Genomic DNA, 18,503 nt, shown 5'->3' with positions numbered 1-18,503 from the left:
TGATTTAAACTAAGATAAAGTGTGATGATGACTGATCTAACTGACATGCCCGAAATAAATAAAAAAACAAAACAAAGATGAGACTATAACCACTATGATACTGCTATAATCATGTAAAAATCTTCAAATGTGTTCAAATATTCTAAACTCAAGGTTTACTTACTAACTCTTGAGCTTATGACGGTATCCCACAGCCTTCTTCAGGGATTGGAGTGCTTTACGGATGTTATCACGAATCACTAGCAATAAAGAAGGTGACATGCTTGGGACCTTTGTATATATTTTTAGAAAAAATGTTTTGCCCATTGAAAAAAAACAGTCACATTTGCTTATGAACCACAAACTATTATTCCCTATTTTGCCTTGCGCTGCGCTGCGTTGCGCTGCGTTGCGCTGCGTTGCGCTGCGTTGCGTTGCGCTGCGTTGCGTTGCGCTGCGTTGCGCTGCGTTGCGTTGCGCTGCGTTGCGTTGCGTTGCGTTGCGTTGCGTTGCGTTGCGTTGCATTGCGTTGCGTTGCGTTGCGTTAGGTTGCGTTAGGTTGCTCTGCGTTGCGTTGTGTTATGTTATTGTGTGCATGGCAGTACGGTCGATGCCTCACCGGCTGCTGAATGGTACCGTTATCCTTGCTGATGTGATGGACGATGCCAGAGATGCAGAGGGGGCCGGCGAAGCCCAGCAGGTCAGCCAGGAAGCGGAATGTGATGCTGAGGATGAGAGGCCTGCCGAAGGCTTTCCTTAAAGCCTGCCAGATGAACTTAGGGCCCTGGGGTGCTGTGCACTGAGGCCTCTGAGGGTATACAAAGAAAGTGGACAAAGGTGGAAATAGATCAGCATGCTGAGTGAATAGGGATGTTGAATGTCATTTGCTGAATACAGCTTATCAGCAGTGACATAATTACAATTATATGTATTTTAAAAGGATTTAGATTCTTAAAATATAGAAGAAGGTTGCTGTTTAAGGTAGGATTTGGATGGTTATATCTTTGCACAACAATGATTTCATCAATTTCTCTGTGGAGCTCAACTGGCAGCACAACAAAAGAAATGAAACTAGGTTAGACAATACAGCCTGCTAACAGAGCAAGAGAAAGTAATTGCTTGAACATAAAAGCTGAATCGACACCATAAGAATCTTTCCAGCACTGCAACAGAAAACGGAATTAGGTCAAGTTCGGGCTTCCATCCTCCCCACTGCTGCTGCATCATGGGATGTGGAGATAAATGGTGAGCTTCACAGTGGAGCTCAGTCAATCATGGTTAACTGAGTATAACTAATGATGCTGGAAAACCATGACACAGAGGTGCAGAGGATGAGGATTAACAGTGAACAGTGAAAACAAGCTGAGGGTTCTTAAATGACATCAAATGACAACAGAAAAACTTACGTCATTCAAAATCACTTTGAGAATGAAATAGGAATTAAATATTTTTAAGGCAGACTGGAGGAGCAACTGATCTTGATTTATAATATTCAAAATATTATAACTTCACAAACATCACAACAGCTTGGTTCAGTGAGTTAGCAATGATCAGAGGAAAACATCTGGACTGTCACGCTGCAGTAAACACATTTTCACTGTGTGTGTGTGTGTGTGTGTGTGTGTGTGTGTGTGTGTGTGTGTGTGTGTGCATCTCTGTGAACATGACTGAGTCATTCACAGAACTGTGAGAACAGACGTGACTGTTATGTGTCTCTATTTTTCCATTTAAGATCGTGCTGAACCTCAGCCTTCATACGACACAAGTGTCACTGTGCACGTCACACAAACAAACACACACACACAAACACGCGTACGCACGCACGCACAAACACACACACACATCCTTTATTTCTACCTTGGGTTCAAACGAGAAGGGAGAACATTTCATTCTCACACACGCGAATGAAACTTGCTTCCCATGAAGTGCATTGCTTTCACCCCCGCAGGGGTCGGGATGTCGACTCGTTCACAGTAGAATGGGAATGACCCGTCGCCTTCAGGCTCTCCTCTAAACGCAACCCCTCTCTCCCTCCCACCACCACCTCTCCACTGGGATCTCTCAATCTCTCTCATCCCTCGCTCCTGCCGGAAGGAAGTGGGGTTGCGTTCACACCGGTCACACATGCAACAGTGACGAATCTCAGTGACCTCCCAAACACTGGAAAAAAATGACCCTGTGCAGGAGGTCGTTCACCTTTCACCCCTGACACGTGCTCCAAAAGTGAGAGAGAGAGAGAGAGAGAGAGAGAGAGAGACAGAGAGAGACAGAGAGAGACAGAGAGGGAGAGAGAGAGAGAGAGAGAGATAGAGAGAGAGAGAGAGAGTGAGAGAGAGAGGGAGAGAGAGAGACAGAGAGAGACAGAGAGGGAGAGAGGCAAAAAAGAAACATCCCTAGTTTGGACTACATTGATAAGACTGGAAGAACACCGCCTTTGGACGAGAGCACTGTGGATAAATACAGAAGAGACATAGGTGGTTTCATACCTCTACCATACATAATGTCTGTTATCTATGATTTATGAATATCTGTACAAGCTAATGTATCCGTTTTGCAAAAGAAGAGGAAGAGCTAAAAATCATAAATGCTTCCTCCTATTTTAATTTATAGGAGAAGGTGTTGTTTGACTTAATTTATAAATGAGTAAATGCATATGAGAGCATATGAGGATAGTTACCTTTTCAGGCTATTTCGAATGTGCTTTTATATATTTACCCATAGTGACTTAGATGTTATCACACACCAGATCCTTGTTGTTGTTGTACTAAAGAGCATCCATCCAGCTATTTTCTATAGCAGCTTAGAGTCGTAGGGGACTCAAGTATCCCAGCATGCACCAGATGAGAGCCAAAGTTAATCCCACAACAGGGAGCCTATCATAGCAAGAGTTTCCAGTTCATTCAAACTGCATTTCTTTTGACTTTGAAGAGAAACGTACAACATACTTTTGTAATATGGAAATATGTTTTTCCAAATAAAAGGTGACTCAATGTGACTGAGGTAGAAAGTATACGCATAAGCATGCATGTTTAAAGGCAGTGTGCCATTTCAGCGTTTACACTATTGACTAGCCATCTCTGTGACGTCTGAATAGAGTTAAATGGTCCCAGTTCAACCAGAGCTCAGTCATCACAGGTCAGAGATCAACATATTTATTGAGAACAGCTGTATCAACCAAAAAAAGGTCTGATTCCCAGATCACTTCATGCGTATGTCAGATGGACCAAAAGACATTGGTTCTACAGTGCAAACACAGGATTTATTAAGACAGTTAAACTAACAAATGGGCTCAAAATAAAGTGAAGTGGGTCATGAGGAGCCAAACATGCTGCACTCCAAGCTCTTACATAAATCTCTAAATCCAAGTCAACACATACAGAAAGAGACAGCAGTTGCCTTTGATTTGGTCTTTCAATCTGGTTCAATCAAAGCTCTTTAACGCTTCCCTTCTGACGGAAAAAAACTAGAAAGTCATATAGAGAAATACTCAAATATTATCACTTGCTTTTTCCAGATTTTCTTTCCAACATGCAGATCATGTTCTGTCACTTTCTGTTGCCATCTGCACCAGTGACTCATTCATCCTCAGCTATTAAAGTGTAACTCTGGTGAAAATGGACGTATGAAGATAATTTAAGATAAGCCATCAAGACAGTTTTTTTCATTGATCACCTATTAACAGAGAAATCCCAGAGAGTCGCTAACAGCCAAACATGGCCAACACTGAGAATCTCGGGGCAGAGCGCTAAACTATTTTCGCCGGAGTTACACTTTAATTCAGCACCAGTGATGCGAGACACAGAGTGATGCTTTTGATTTCTATCACATCAGTTACAGGATATCAGATCAAACACATCTCCCACATTTGAAAAGATCGGGAGAAAATGTTGTATTGGTTATTATTACAGAATGAACAGGAGCCTTCCACACATGGTGGAAAATTGCGCAGCAAACACTCACGTTTTTCTCGGCGCACTAACCTTTTGATCTTCAAAGGCCTTGCGTAGCTTTATGTAGTTGGTGAGGGCTCTCATGGCGATGGGCAGTTTGCCGATGACCTTGAGGTCGATGGGTCGTCTGTGAGCAGCGGTAATGAAGGTGTTCATCCACCAGTAGGTTGCTTTGGACAACAGGTTGACAAAGGGCTGCAGGAAACGAACACCCAGGTCCTGGAGGTCCTCAGGGGGCTTCACCTCTGGGGGGTCAGCGAAACACATGTAGCGCTGAAAGGTTATAAAAGGGCAGAAGGAGAAGTTTGATTTATTATTCGGCGGTGTCATCTGCAGTGGCCTAAAAAGAGCGTGAAGATAAAAAAATCCAACCGACATTCAATGAAACATGAACATTATATGGAGATAATGATTATGATTTTCCTCATACTGCATTGGAGAGCTACAACATAATGGACATGACGGTTCAAAGCACTCTTATTAGTGGAATTAATTATAGCCGTGAAAAGATAAATGGTCTTCCTCGCATATGAATTACTGGTTGTGTGATGTCTCTATAGCAATTGATGTATCGTGACAAAGCTCAACATTTAACACTTTTACACTTTAGACAGAACAAAATAGAACAAATGTGATGCAGTGGAATTCAGCTTCACAATATATTATATGAAGACAGTGAAACAGAAGTGGCATGAAAGAAGCTTTATGGAAACTAGGTCAGTGACTGGCAGATGAATTAGCACAGAACACATCCAAATACTGGATACTATTTATAAACACAAATTATATTTATTTCATTTAAGGTAGTTCTCTTCATATCATGTTTTCATGCTTTTGTTTTTAAATTGTGATTTGCAAAGTCATGTTTTGTAGCGCATTAATTAGTTTAATTTGATTGAACAATCAGAAGGATTAGCCATTTCTGGTGATGGAAACCAGTCATAATCATAATCAAATAAAGAGATTATTGAAAATCACTTAAGTAATATGTAATTATAGCAATCCATTTATAATGCAACAACATTTTTTTGATTGTATCAACAATTGAATTCCTAAGACGGGACTCATTGTAAATGTACTGCTAAATTTAATTATTTAGACAGCAACTATCCAGTAAAAATACTGATCTTAAACAGACTGCAGAGTGCAAGGCATGATGGGAGAATCCCTTCTTTGCTGATCCCCTAGGTGAGTCAGATTCAATAACAGGTGTTTGCTCAGTGCAGAGGTTAACAGAGACAAACAGAGGGAAAAGTGTAGACCAGTCTGACATTATCTCCATTGTATTCAGTGGGGATTAGATCACTGAAAATGTCAGAAAATGTAATAATCAAAATGTAAAGCTCAAAATCAATTTTAAAGATGGTTGGTCACCTTTCAGCCACAGTTTGGAACAGGCTGGAACAGACATACACACACACACACACGCACACACACACACACACACACACACACACACACACACACACACACACACACACACACACACACACACACACACACACACACACACACACACACACACACATACACATGCGAGCGCACGCACACACACACACACACACACACACACACACACGTACAGTATGAGCCAGCTTGCAGCCTGAGGCTCTTATTATCGGTTTCATAAAAGCTGAAACATCTGGCCTTCGCCTTCAGGCCATAATCTTTATTTGTATTTGTCTTGAGAAGTTTGTTTCTTTGTTCCTTTATAAATGTGGTTTTAGCCATGCAATAGCAGCACAGCCTTAGGAATGACAATAAGCCAGAAGTATTACTGTGAAATTTTATGGATCAAACCAAATGGCTTAAGAGATCCCCAGACATTTCATCTAGTACTACCATGAAGTTTAAATGTTTTTTCTTGGTAAATTTCTCAAGAATTATTAAATGTATTGTCATACATTGTGTCCTTCACATTGAGAAGAAAGATCAAACATGTAGCATAATTGAATCCAATTCTATTTAAATCACCCCTGGGCATCTTTACTGATCACTAACCACTAGAGTCATTTGGGTTTCAGACTGAAAGTAGGAGAGGTGACTAACACTGAAAACAGGCAACATTCACACACACACACACACACACACACACACACACACAGACACACACACACACACACACACACACACACACACACACACACACACACACACACACACACACACACACACACACACACACACACACACACACACACACACACACACACACACACACACACACACACACACACACTCACTCTTCCCAGGATGACGTTGATCTCCACAGCTAGCAGGAGTCCATAGAGCAGCACCAGCAGTCCAGTGATGCAGTAGCGTAGCTGCCTGGGGCCGATGCCATGCTCGGTGTACTTGGCAAACTTGATGGTCTTCATGATGAAGGCCAGCACCCAGTAGATCAGCAGGGCTGAGGAGTTTTAGCCAGGATCAGAAAAAGACAGCAAATCACTGGACGAGCCAAAAAGTGTACGCACGCCAAATGTAATTTAATGTTTCTCAGTTTGTCTGAAACTGAACTCTGCACCCCAGACATACATCTTTTCCTATTTTCACCCTCCCCTTCTCATTTTTCTCCTCCCCTCAGATGTCAGCAGCATCACCTCAGCAGTGTGTCTGTCAGCTTTCAAGGTCAGCACCTTGAATCTACTGTATATAGCGAGTAAGTACATTCTTGCCTTTACTGCACTGAGGAGCTTTTAATAGTCACATCATGTCAGTTTAGAAGGTTTATCAGGTTAAATATTGAAAGGTTGATAGTGAAAACAGGGGAATGTTACAGTGTGGGGTTCCAGGTAAACAAGATCATTCGCTCTTTTACAGAGTTTACTTCTTCGGTATAAAGAGAATGTATACCGTAACAAATTGAGCAGTGGCAAAGACTCAATTTAGGAGATTAATTCATGTTCAAGCAATGATAAACTCCCTTCCCTCAAGAGGCTGACTGATATGGAGACTTAAAAGCCCTAGGCAGCTCAGGGTCATGATGGGAGTAGTGAGTTAAGCATCGAGAGCTGAACACAGATGAGTTAATGATGCGTGAGGAGAAGAGCAGTCGAAGAGAAGCAACAGGGCGATAATTGCAGAAGAAAACATGGATGCCCTAATGCATCTCTTTTTAACATGAAAAACACATACTATATCATTATGGGGATATTTTATCATAGTGTATTAATTCTCACAAGCCATGAAGGGTGCAACACATGCAATAAATCTATTCATGTTGTTAATCCAAAAAAACTGTGCAGATCTTTCACCAGACAAACATTTTTCTAATAAAACCGGATAATTAATATCTACCCAGAGAGGTAGAATTACGCTAGAAGATATTGCCCTAAATCATTTTCCAATCCTATCTGCATGTAATGAACCATTCATCTGACTTGGTTTATAATTATATCATCTTGAGGAGCTCATGCAATTTGAATCTACTGTTGGTCTCACTAAGAGTCGAAAGTATAGATCATCATCAGGAATGTTTTCACAAGATTGAATCAAATTTTGATGCTGAATGTAGATGACAAAGAAAACATGTGAATGAACAATACACAAAAGGATAGCTGAATTTAAGAATGCTGTACCTAAAAGTAGTTTGGGGAAGTTGGAGGTCTCAATGTTATGATAGTAGATAATAGAGGTGATGCCAGCCAGGAAGGCCAGAGCTGCAGGCATGTACAGGTGAAGATGGAGGGACTGGCTGAACCTGCAAATGAAAATCAGAGGAGGAAAAAGCACAAAATGCCCGACAAATGAGAGAGGCCCTTTAGCTTCAGTATGAAAAGACCAGTGAAGTGTTGAGTTGGAGAGCTCTTCTATCCACTTCAGTTACAATCACTTATGTGCAGTTATCCGCCTCCTGTCTGCCGAAATGGCTGATAAACAGTAATCCTGAGTTATTACTGAATCCTGTTATGCATGGACTACATTAGGCAACAACAGGATGCACAGGCGTAGGCAGAGAGAAGGAGAGGATAACTGATAACAAGGAGATGGGTCCTCTGTCCAGCTAATTCTCCCTGTTTCTTATGCATAAAACGTGTGATTGGCAAGTCATCATTACCACACTATCAAAGGGTTTATGAACTGTTGCTGAGTTTGAAGATAGAGGAGGTTCAAGCATAATAGAAATAGATACTTTTAGATTGTAGTACATATTTACTGGTTATGTGTGGTTAGAACGGCTCAGTAATAATTTTTCCTGCTAACCAGCTCAAATTAGCATCTGTGACAGCCATGTTTTTTTTTTTTAGCAACCATGGAAACAGCAACACGTTTGCTAAAAATGCTTCTTCTGTACAAACTATATGATATGTTAATTTAACACTTATGTCATCTGCGCTCTTGTTCTTGTTGGCCATTTTGAAAAAAAGTCATAGACGGAGCCAAGGATGAAGGCCAACGTCCCCCCTTGGTTAGCCTAACGTTAGCTTCACTTAGATTGCAGCTTCTTTTTCTCCAGAGTTTTCTTTTTTATGAAGCCTGTCATTTTAATCAAGAAAAAAATAATTTATCTGCGAGCAATGACAGATAATAAACAAGTCCAAGTCATGGCCACAGCTATAGACGGTAGAACTAGCTAGTTGGCAAATGCTAACTAATTTATTAGCTTATTAGCTATTTAGCATTTTGTCTGATTACAAATCAGTAGTTTACAGTAGCAGATATCTATTAAGTAAAGAATATGGCAGGGAAACTGTAACCTTATAATAGAGGCCTATATCACAAAAACAACTTATTTGGGTGTCTGGTTATTTATTCTAATATTTCAGCCAAATTTACTTTTTTAAGAATGTTTTAAAGCTTTTATGCTAATGCTATTTGTAAATATATGGTAAGTCAATTATTAACTAACCATAGTATAAACTATAGAAATATATCTTTAAAACGGTTTTGACAGTAGAAATATATATTTCATGGTCGGCATGAAACTGGACTCACTGGTGACGGTGGCAGGGAGGAGGACACTGGACAAACTGCTGGACGTTATGGACAATGCCAGCCACCCCCTGCACACCGTCATCAGCACCCAGAGGAGCCTGTTCAGTGGAAGGCTGCTCCTGCCCAAGTGTAGGACAAACAGGCTCAAGAACTCCTTTGTCCCTCAGGCCATCATCCTCTACAACTCCTCACTCGGGGGAGGAGGAAATAAAGAGGACAGAAGGGAAGGAGTGGGAGCCACTCACTGTGCAATCAATAACTACTCTTATATACCTGGACACTTATCTTCTTTTTTTGTACAATAACTTTATCCACCACTTAAGTGCAATGATTTAATCTTACTGCTCATTTCTGTCATATACAGTCATACAGATATTATGTTATACATTTTCTAACCCTTACCATAACTCTTTAACTAAGAGTTTATTGTTTACCGTTTATTGTTTTTAATACTTTCTGTATTTATTTAGCTAAAAGTTTATTGGTTATTTTATACTGTATTGTTATACCTCCCTGTGTTTTTGTAAGCTGCTGAAAATTTAATTTCCTTTCGGGAGTCATCCCAAAGGATCAGTAAAGAGAAGTCTAAGTGTAAGTCTAAGTCTAAGACTAAGTCTATAAACTTCAACATGAGGCTATTTGCTGCAGGCAACTTGGATCTTAGTGAACTAATACGCTGGTTTAGTCCTGTTTGAAATGGTGTTTTTCTGAACAGGCTTGTAGTATTGCAGGGTAGTATTCTCTAATGAGTCATTACTGAGCAATTATGGAGATGAAGTTGATGTTCTTTATAGTTAGTGTTCACAGAGAGTGTTAATTGCCACTTATTATTCACCTGCAGTTGTCCCCGGTGTAAAATAGCCTTTGATTAGATTGCTAACAGCAATACTCTGAGGAACGACTCTCCAAAATAACACCATTTTTTCTCATTGTTGGTTTTGTCTGTCAACATCGATTATTGTAAAATAAACAAAACCTAAAGGTGAGTAAAAAAGTAAATAATAATAGGCATATATTCAATAATGTTGTAAATTCTTGCTCAAAGCTAATAGTCACATCCTCACAGTCAGGAGTTCATGACAAAAACATTACTAACACTGATTAGTTAGTGTTAGATTAGTTAAATTAACATTAAACATACCCATCAGAGACAATGCCCTCTGCAATCTCACAGACCAGGATGAAGAGCAGGACAAAGGTGAGGAGCCAGCGCAGGTTGTGACCAGGAAAGTGAAGCCAGGTGCTGTGGTGGATGTGGACCTTTGAACTCTGGCTGCCCCAGCCTAAAGTTGCGACAGGAAATATGTGTTTCAAAAAAAATACCCTGTCAGAGATATTAAAATACAATAGAGACTTCGGAAATAGAAAGATAGATGAACATGACAAAAGCTGTTTCTTTTTTCTGGCTTTAAATCTGCACTAAAAAACAAGTGTTGGTGCTTTCTACTCCCAGTGCAGCCTTAAATGTCCTGAACTACATGATAAAGTGCTCAGATAGTGACAGCAGGGCTGAATGAAAAGTAAAAGGATGGGTCTGCTGTGGCTGGCCTTAAACCTCAATTCAATTATTTAAGCTCTTATTGTGTATAGAGCTTCTTTGTCCTTCATCCTTGGTCAATTCACTACGCTAGATGTTTGTCTCAGCTCAGACTATCATATAACAACGATTCAGTCATCAAAGTGCAATTAATGCCATTAATGCGAGTCACTGGTGTCATAAAACACATCTCTGCTGCTGAGATTATGTAAATGAGTCATCTGTTGTTGGCACCTTGTTGGACAGTATATCTGTCCGACAAGTGTTGGCACAGGCTGGAAATCTCACACTGACACATGCATGCACGCACGCACTCACGCACACACACACAGTTCAGTACCTCAGACAACATTTCTCACTTGTTTTTAATCAGTTTATTGACATTTGGCGAGAAGCAGGTAATCAAACTCACTCGGGGTTGTTGTTTTGACAATAGTTCATCAATGAATCGAACAGATTAAGTGATAATGAAAATAAGTGTTAGCTGCTGCCCTAACTGAGTTACAATAATGCTCCTCACTGACTGCTCGTCTTATAAAAGTGTGGTGGTGCATGTATCCACAGCATCCTCTTACGTTGGTAACCTTGATGAACTCATGAGCCAGCACTGTAATGAGCAACGCATTACAGCTGCAGGGCAGAATGGAGCGCAGAATAGAGATTATAAGGTGGACATAAAAGCTTTCACACCACTGAGGTTAGTCTCTGGTGACGATGTTGTTGGGCAAAGCAAAGCAGTACAGCTCAAGGTGACAATGCAGAAAGAGGGGCCAGGTTATCTCTGGTTATTATCCTCTCATTTCATGCATTTCCATGAGAGAGGTTTAGGTTTGACTCACATTGCCTTTTAAGTGTTTTTGCCTTTCCACTTTCAGTCTGCTCATTAGCATAGTTCATCTGAATTTCTTTGCACAATTAAAGAGGGAATGTGTTAGTATGTTAACACGCTAATTAGCAATAAACACAGAATAGTTGAAAGTCATTATAGTTAGCAGACATTTGGTCAAAAAATAAAGATGACATGATTAACTGGCTTGATGAAAAGTTAAAGGATCACCCGAGTGATTACAATTCATCTTGAGAGGAACATGTCTGCACCAGATTTCATGGCAATCCATATGATAGTTGTTGGGATATTTCAATCTGGACCAAAGTGACCCAACGATGGATGGAGAGACCGATTTTTCCATTGTCATCTAATAACACTTAAATAATGACAAAAATGAAACTGGAAATTGAAGTGTGTGAGAATAGCCTAAAAACCTTCAAATCACAGGTTAACAAATCATTGGAAATGAGGTACATGACATTTTATATGCCTGTGAGGTTCAAAGACAAAGAAAATGGAATGAATGTGTTTATCATTAGAACAACAGGAGCACAAAACCACTGTCAAACCAGTTGTATGAAGTTAAAAACGTTTTTTGTCCTATTTGAAAAAAGGTACATGTGCACACAGAGAGGGCGGATGATGAACATGCAGGTGCAGAAATTGTGCATCGACGCAGAGCTGTTGTATTACACGCTGATGATGACACTAATGGAATGGCCAGCAACCAGGAAGGTAAGCAAAAGAGGTGCAACCTCATACCAGCATGATGGCATCTGGTTTCTTCTGCAGTACATTCAACTGGAGTCACATTTGCTTGCTGCTGAACAAATGTCTCCTTATGTCCTACCATACTCAACAGACTCACATTTCTATCATTGACTATGGGGCAGCCAACACCTACAGAGATGGTAAAAGTGAGATTTTCATGTTGTTATATTTATAAAGCAGATTGAGGGGATTTATAAATACCACAAAAGTCTCAAAACGCTCAATCTACAGAGAAATGCACACACTATGTATTCAGAAAACAGGCCTTTAAACAAGCCGTCAGGACTTCTGTACGGTTGTGATGTCACAACTATACTAGGCTTAAAGAGCCACTACAGTTGTTTACGGCTGCAATGTTGGTGTAGAGATCAAGGTAAAGGCCAACCGCGGGGCCTCTGGCTATCAATCTAAACTGAGATTACCGTCTTTAAGTGGCTGTAGCAGGATCCCTTTTTAAGACTAAGTGAGGATATGAAAGTAGACGATCTAAGGAATCTATTGGTACCAAGCATGTCCAACTGGCATGGCCATTTTCAAGAGGTCCCTTGACCTCAAGATATCTGAATGAAATGGGTCTCCCCTTTACAGCTACAGTATATGCCCGCTTTATGATAATCCCAGACAGTTTGGGGCAAAAACCACCAGTTTTTCTAATGCAATGTAAACTTGTTATTTATTTATTCTAAAATGGTGTTTTTGAATATTTCTACATACAGTACCTGGGTCTTTAAACAGTCTTGAATGGTATACATTTTGTCTGACTAGAAAGCTGAGACTCTTGTGAATAGAATGAGCGCAACTTCATTCATGTGTGATGATGTTAGGGCGCACTCACACTTGGCATTCGTACTGTGCCCAAGCATGATGTCTAAAGTCCAGTTTGTTTCACCAGTGTAAGTGCAACTGTACCATGCATAGACACGGCTCGCTTCCCGACCCTGGCCCGGTAAAGAGAGGTATGAGGCTTTGGCACGGCATGGTTGCACGTGTACAAGAATGAGCATATAAGTCGGTCCTGACGTCAATACCTATTGACAGAAAATGCAGCCAAAGGGTTAGTGGAGGTCTGATGCTGCTTTACTTTCTCATGGTTATGAGAGAATCTTTTCTTTAAAAAAAAAGCAATTCTTGTAGAAATCTCCAAATGTCAAAAGGGTTGGATACAAAAGCACAGTTCCCCAAGGTCTGGGTGACTTGATGTGGTATGTTGGAGGGATTTTTGACAATTTTTTATCAATTCTCGAGTGGTAAAAAAAAAAAAAAGAATGATTTTGCACCCCCTTAAGGGACAAAGCGGGGTCTATGGTGGGTCTCTAAGGGTTAAAGTAGACATGAGTAGTGGAGCCAGAAATGACAAATGAATGTTATTCTGATGTGTGTGCACATGCACATACAGTACTTCATGCCACCTCTACATCAATCAAGTCAATGCCTCACATGAGCCACCCCAGTTATAAATATGAAAAGCCACAAGAGTGATATGGAGAACTCAAAAAAGTGTTTTTTTATAATTAAAGCATTTAAACATGTTCTAGTAAAAACCAAAAATACAAGTATGAATCTGAATATATGCCTAATATTGCCCCTTTAAAGTGTATACACACTATGGAAAAAAAAGCATTTACATGTTTTTTTCATTAGTCTGATACAAATAATCACTTGCTTGATAGTTCATTATTCACATGTAACAGTAAACAAATGTATAGAGAGAAAACTAAGAAGGGCACATCATCTGTGTGTGTGCTGGTTGAGTGATCTATGCATGGAGGTGTGGTGTGAAGAGGCTGAGATTCTCACCTCCCAGCGACACTCACCGATGAAGAGGATGGGAAAGGTGATGAAGAGAAGGAAGACATGTGGTACCACATTGAGCGCATCCAGGAAACAACCATTGTTGAGAACACCCCCGTCCACGTTATAGGCCACTGAGTTATTCTCATTCCCACAGAACGCCAAGGACATGGTGGAACCGGGACTCTGCAGGGAACCGGTTAGAAGAAGAAGAAGAGGAGGAGGAGGAGGAGGAGGGTCAGAGACAGAGGAGAGACAGATAGATTTTAAATAGAGGTCTCTCAGAGCATGTCACCTTTCGAAAGGGATCACTGATGGTATTTTAATTCCCAAAGTGACCTCCTTCCTGCTCCCTCTCGAATCCAGCTCCCGACTATCAGATCCAATGAAAGAGAGGAGTCAGAGGGAGAGAGGGAAGGAGGGAGATGGGGGTCAGAGGCAGTCACAGTCTAGTGCAGAAGCAGCTCTCTCTCCTCCCTGGCAGATTACGCTGCTTTCCCGCCCATGCTGGAGAGAAACATCTGTAACCCGTCCGACTGCAGTCCGGAGACATCCTTTTAAAACCGAAGCTTCACTCGGCGCTGCATAGCTCCACTGGATTGCATTCAGACACACTCACACACGAAAAGCATGCACACACAGCTAGATCAGCGGTGGCATTCTGCAGTGCACCTGCTATTCTTGTCTATGAAAGTCGACCTTGGAAGACGAGAGCAGAGGAGAAAGAGTGTGCAGGCGAGCTGGAGGACTGAGAGACACTAAAGGTAGGGGGGGCGAAGGCAGGAGGGAGCAGTGAATGATAAAGAGAGAGCGAGGAGAGAGAAAGTGGTACAGCTGTTGAGAGAACACTGCAAACGTCGTACACAGGTATGTGAAGCATGAGCAAGTGCTCTAATCTCAATCCCAATACCACATTTTCAGGAATTACATAACTCTCTACCCCTCTGTCGTTTATTACTCTGGTTGGCATTATATCTACAACAAGAAAAAGCACAGCAGTGACTGAATATCTATGCTGGAGACGTGAAAAATAGAGAGACATAATATATTAATGAATTCCTGGGACGAATGCACTGTGTGTCCGGTCCCACTGCAGCCAATGGCAGCCGGCTGGCTCAGAGGGATCAGCAAAGAGCCACATGGGAACAGATTTTTATAATCCATGTATCAACATAGACAGACTCATGGCCTTTTCTTACTGGTTAAAATGATTTATGTTTAATGTAATCCACGCCACGGTGACCTTCACATAATAAGAACATGGAGATGAGCTCAGATTTAATGAGCAGTTTACATGCACAGATACAGTATGTCTTTAGGTAGCATAAGAATACAATGAATGATAATGTATTCAACATTAATAAGTTGTTATCAAAATGTGATCCTAGGATTGCAATACAATTGAGACCCACACTTATAAAAGCAATAAAAAAATAGTTTAAAGAGACATTCCATTTTTCCCCATTTAAATGTCTGTTTGACTACAGGTTTGCATTCTGCATTCGACGATGTCCATTAAACGTCTCTGAGAGACACATTGCTGCTGTCATAGCTCTTGACATTAAAAATAAAATGTTAAGTAGTATGTCTAAACAATGACTGTAGATGCTATTTAGTTTTCTATTACTGTGCACTGTAATAAGCAGTGAAAACATAAATACATGTGGTGATCTCCTCATGTTTAGTCCAGGCAGGATGGAAAAAGGTTTTGATAGAATTGCACCAATGGTGGCTGAAAATGGTCTTCATGTTAGGAAAAACAGCAATAGACCTAAATGTTAGTTAAAATGTTGGATTGTTGGAATGTTTGGATGCTGTCATATCTCTTTGCAGAATATTCTGGAGTTTGCAAACCTGCAGACAGAACAGGCTTCTTGTTATTATACTATACTATATCTAGTATTTAAAAGAATGAAAAACACCAAAGTGTTATCTTTCAGGAGGCTGTTGGAGGGGAAATATGCAGGTTCCTTAAGAGACGGAGTTCCAGGTGCTTTATTTCAACACCCACCATGAATAGTCCCTACAGCAACTGCAGCCATGTCCTCTCACTTCCCTTGAAACACATTAATTATATTCTTTCTCAGAAGACCTTACGTACACCAGCTGACAGTAAACAGTCGGGTAATGGGGTTTTTGAATCGATTAAGCCAATTTCCTCAAACAACTGGAATCTGCTTATCAAAATGGCACAATAGATCACGGACAAACCAGATGTCATGTCAGCGGGGGTTCTTAACCAACTAAAACAGAATGGATTTCATCAGAAACATACTGCCAGCACCAGTGATGCTTTATCATGAGCTGTGTCTGCATTATTATATATTTTTACAGCCGGGGAATCTGACTGAGCTTTAGTTCTGTGGTGCCCTACATCACAGATAAGCACTGCCCATCACTGGATTGCCTGGGGAGACTCGAAGCTCCAGTGTGTGTAGAAAGAAAGAAAATAAGTGCAAGAGCACTCACAGAGACCCTCAGAAAAAAAAGGTTGGTATTATTGGCTGGTGGGGGTTACAGCAAGGATGAAGAACAAGGCATTCCTGAAATAGTGAAATATCAGAACAGCCCCAAATAGAAAATCTGCCACTGTTATGATGATTTTATCTGTGGGTATAAAGTGAGTGTAAGAGGTGAATTATGAATCATGCATTGGTCTGTGTGAATCTATCTAGATCTGCATGGTTCATATAGGCTATTCAAACATTTTTGAGTGGTGGTGGGTGTGTGGGGGGTCTACACGTGCTCCAACACATCCTATAGGAAATGCTTCCCATCTGGCTGTGGCAATGTGTTAACACAATATAGCAGCCCAGCCAGCAACACACCCAATACTTCACAGTCTCCCATAATTCGCCCCTAGAGGGGAATGAATCCCAGTGATGTATGATCACATTACAACACACATACACACACACACACACACACACACACACGCACGCAATCCTTAACTATGAATTAAAATGACTTGTACCATCATTAGATAGACCTTCATGTGAATCCGACGCAGGTCTGTAAAATGAAAACATGTCGCTTATGACCCCAGCGGATATTAAGTGTGTAACGGAGAAGAACTTCTTGCAGTCATCAGTACAAATGGGCACATGCCTTGCAGTGCAGCTGCTATTCACAGCGAGAGTATCAGTATCAAGCGTGAGTACAGGTGACACCCCCAGAGGCACTTACCGGTTTATATCGTGAGATCATTGTGTGTCCGCGGCGTTTCCCTGACTCCAAAAACACTCTTGAATACTGTCACATCCGTCTCTTGGATGCTGAAGAAAGAAAAGGGGTCAAATCTGCCAAACTGCAGTCTCTCATGTGTTCAGAGTTCGGTCGACTTCTTGCTGTCCCACTTTGTGTTTGACCATCCAACCGCAGGCGGCGGTTTAAGGGTGGAGGCAAGGCGCTGTCCACGGTGCTGAACCCGGGCACCGAGGAGGAGGAGGAAGATTAAGTAGAGCTCCCACCCAAGGCCACCTTTGGTCTCTGTCATGAACCGTCAACCGCAGGGTTACAGTAACAAGGGGACGCTCAACCAATCACACACCAGCGGTCGATGCAGCGCCGAAAGTCGCAGCAGACAGCAGTCACGTATGTCATCATGGAGCGGTTATATAACACAGAAGTGGTATGCCGCACAGCGAAGCAAGCGACACACATGAACATTACATGATGTATTATTTTTCTGTTTATTTAACATTTACATTTACCAAAAATAACTTTGATTAGCCTTTAGAATGTGATCTAGGCCTATCTGATGACATTTAGGTTCATTAAAAAGCAGAATTATGAACACAGCTCTGGCATTCAGTGAGGAGTTTGATATTCAGAAAGGAGCACTATTGCCCCCTGTGGATATTTAATTACAACACGTTATGGCTTCCCATGTCTGGAGGAAATTGATGCAGTGTGGAGGTGAAGGCTAGAGTGGAGGTGAAGGAAAGACAGGAGAGTGATATAATTTACCTCAAGCCACAGCAAATAAGGAGAATATTGTTCATGAACCCATAAAATTACCTAAAAATGGGAATAATGGGAAAACCCATATAACTTAGAAACTAAGGCTTTACATTGTGTCAGTCTGACGTAGAGTCGGCTTAAAAATGGATTTAAACAATGATAATAATGAGAAGATTCCTATTAAATGGACCAAACTGATACCAGAGATTAAATGAGAACCCATGAAAGCACACAAACCTACACCAGAACCTATATTTTGTTTTCCTGAAAATGCTTCTTTTTGCCCCCACCGCAAAACGGACCTGGTAACGTGACATAATAAAGCAAAGAAGAGGGAGCAGACAATCTGTATGCACAACAGAAACTCTATTCTGTAAGTGTGAGTAGTCCTTTATTTGTGCACTGAAAAGGCAGATTAGTGAGCTGCTATGGATTACAGTTTGTATGTTTGATCAGCCCTTTACTGACAGATGAGACACGTGTCATGGAAATGATCAGCATGGCTGTGTGGATCAGCATTAAGTCAACCACGTGCAGGCTTGACAGAGGTGAGTCTTAGCCAGCTGCTGAGACTAGAAGAACGTTCTGCAAGAGAAGAAAGAAGAATGAATCAACAACCTGTAAGATAAGAATGACAGTTACAACAAATAAAAGCTGTTAAAGCTGCTGTGCTTTGTTACTGGACTGCTAAGAAAGTTTGCATTAGGAAAACACTTTTTAAACTGCGCTTGCTTCAGTCACTGCA

The 18,503-nt window shown here is 41.0% G+C and overlaps 1 protein-coding gene across 2 annotated transcripts in view; it reads right to left on the bottom strand.

Annotated features, from left to right (window-relative positions):
- The window catches only part of abcc8 (ATP-binding cassette, sub-family C (CFTR/MRP), member 8), a gene marked incomplete at both ends in the record, with an annotated part of 59,184 nt that extends 42,182 nt beyond the window's left edge, over nucleotides 1-17,002 (bottom strand). For both annotated transcript variants that reach the window (XM_083916740.1, XM_083916741.1), the window contains 7 exons: nucleotides 599-787; nucleotides 3,960-4,202; nucleotides 6,173-6,339; nucleotides 7,511-7,632; nucleotides 10,009-10,150; nucleotides 13,819-13,981; nucleotides 16,982-17,002. In XM_083916740.1, coding sequence (XP_083772866.1) covers nucleotides 599-787; nucleotides 3,960-4,202; nucleotides 6,173-6,339; nucleotides 7,511-7,632; nucleotides 10,009-10,150; nucleotides 13,819-13,981; nucleotides 16,982-17,002 — 1,047 coding nt within the window. The remainder of the gene's footprint in view (nucleotides 1-598; nucleotides 788-3,959; nucleotides 4,203-6,172; nucleotides 6,340-7,510; nucleotides 7,633-10,008; nucleotides 10,151-13,818; nucleotides 13,982-16,981) is intronic.
- Between the last annotated feature and the right edge of the window lie 1,501 nt (nucleotides 17,003-18,503).

The sequence above is a fragment of the Echiichthys vipera genome (assembly GCF_963691815.1).
Source record: "Echiichthys vipera genome assembly, chromosome: 7".
NCBI lineage: Eukaryota > Metazoa > Chordata > Actinopteri > Perciformes > Trachinidae > Echiichthys > Echiichthys vipera.
The sequence above is the reverse complement of the archived record's forward strand: the minus strand, read 5'-3'. Positions and strand labels throughout refer to the sequence as shown.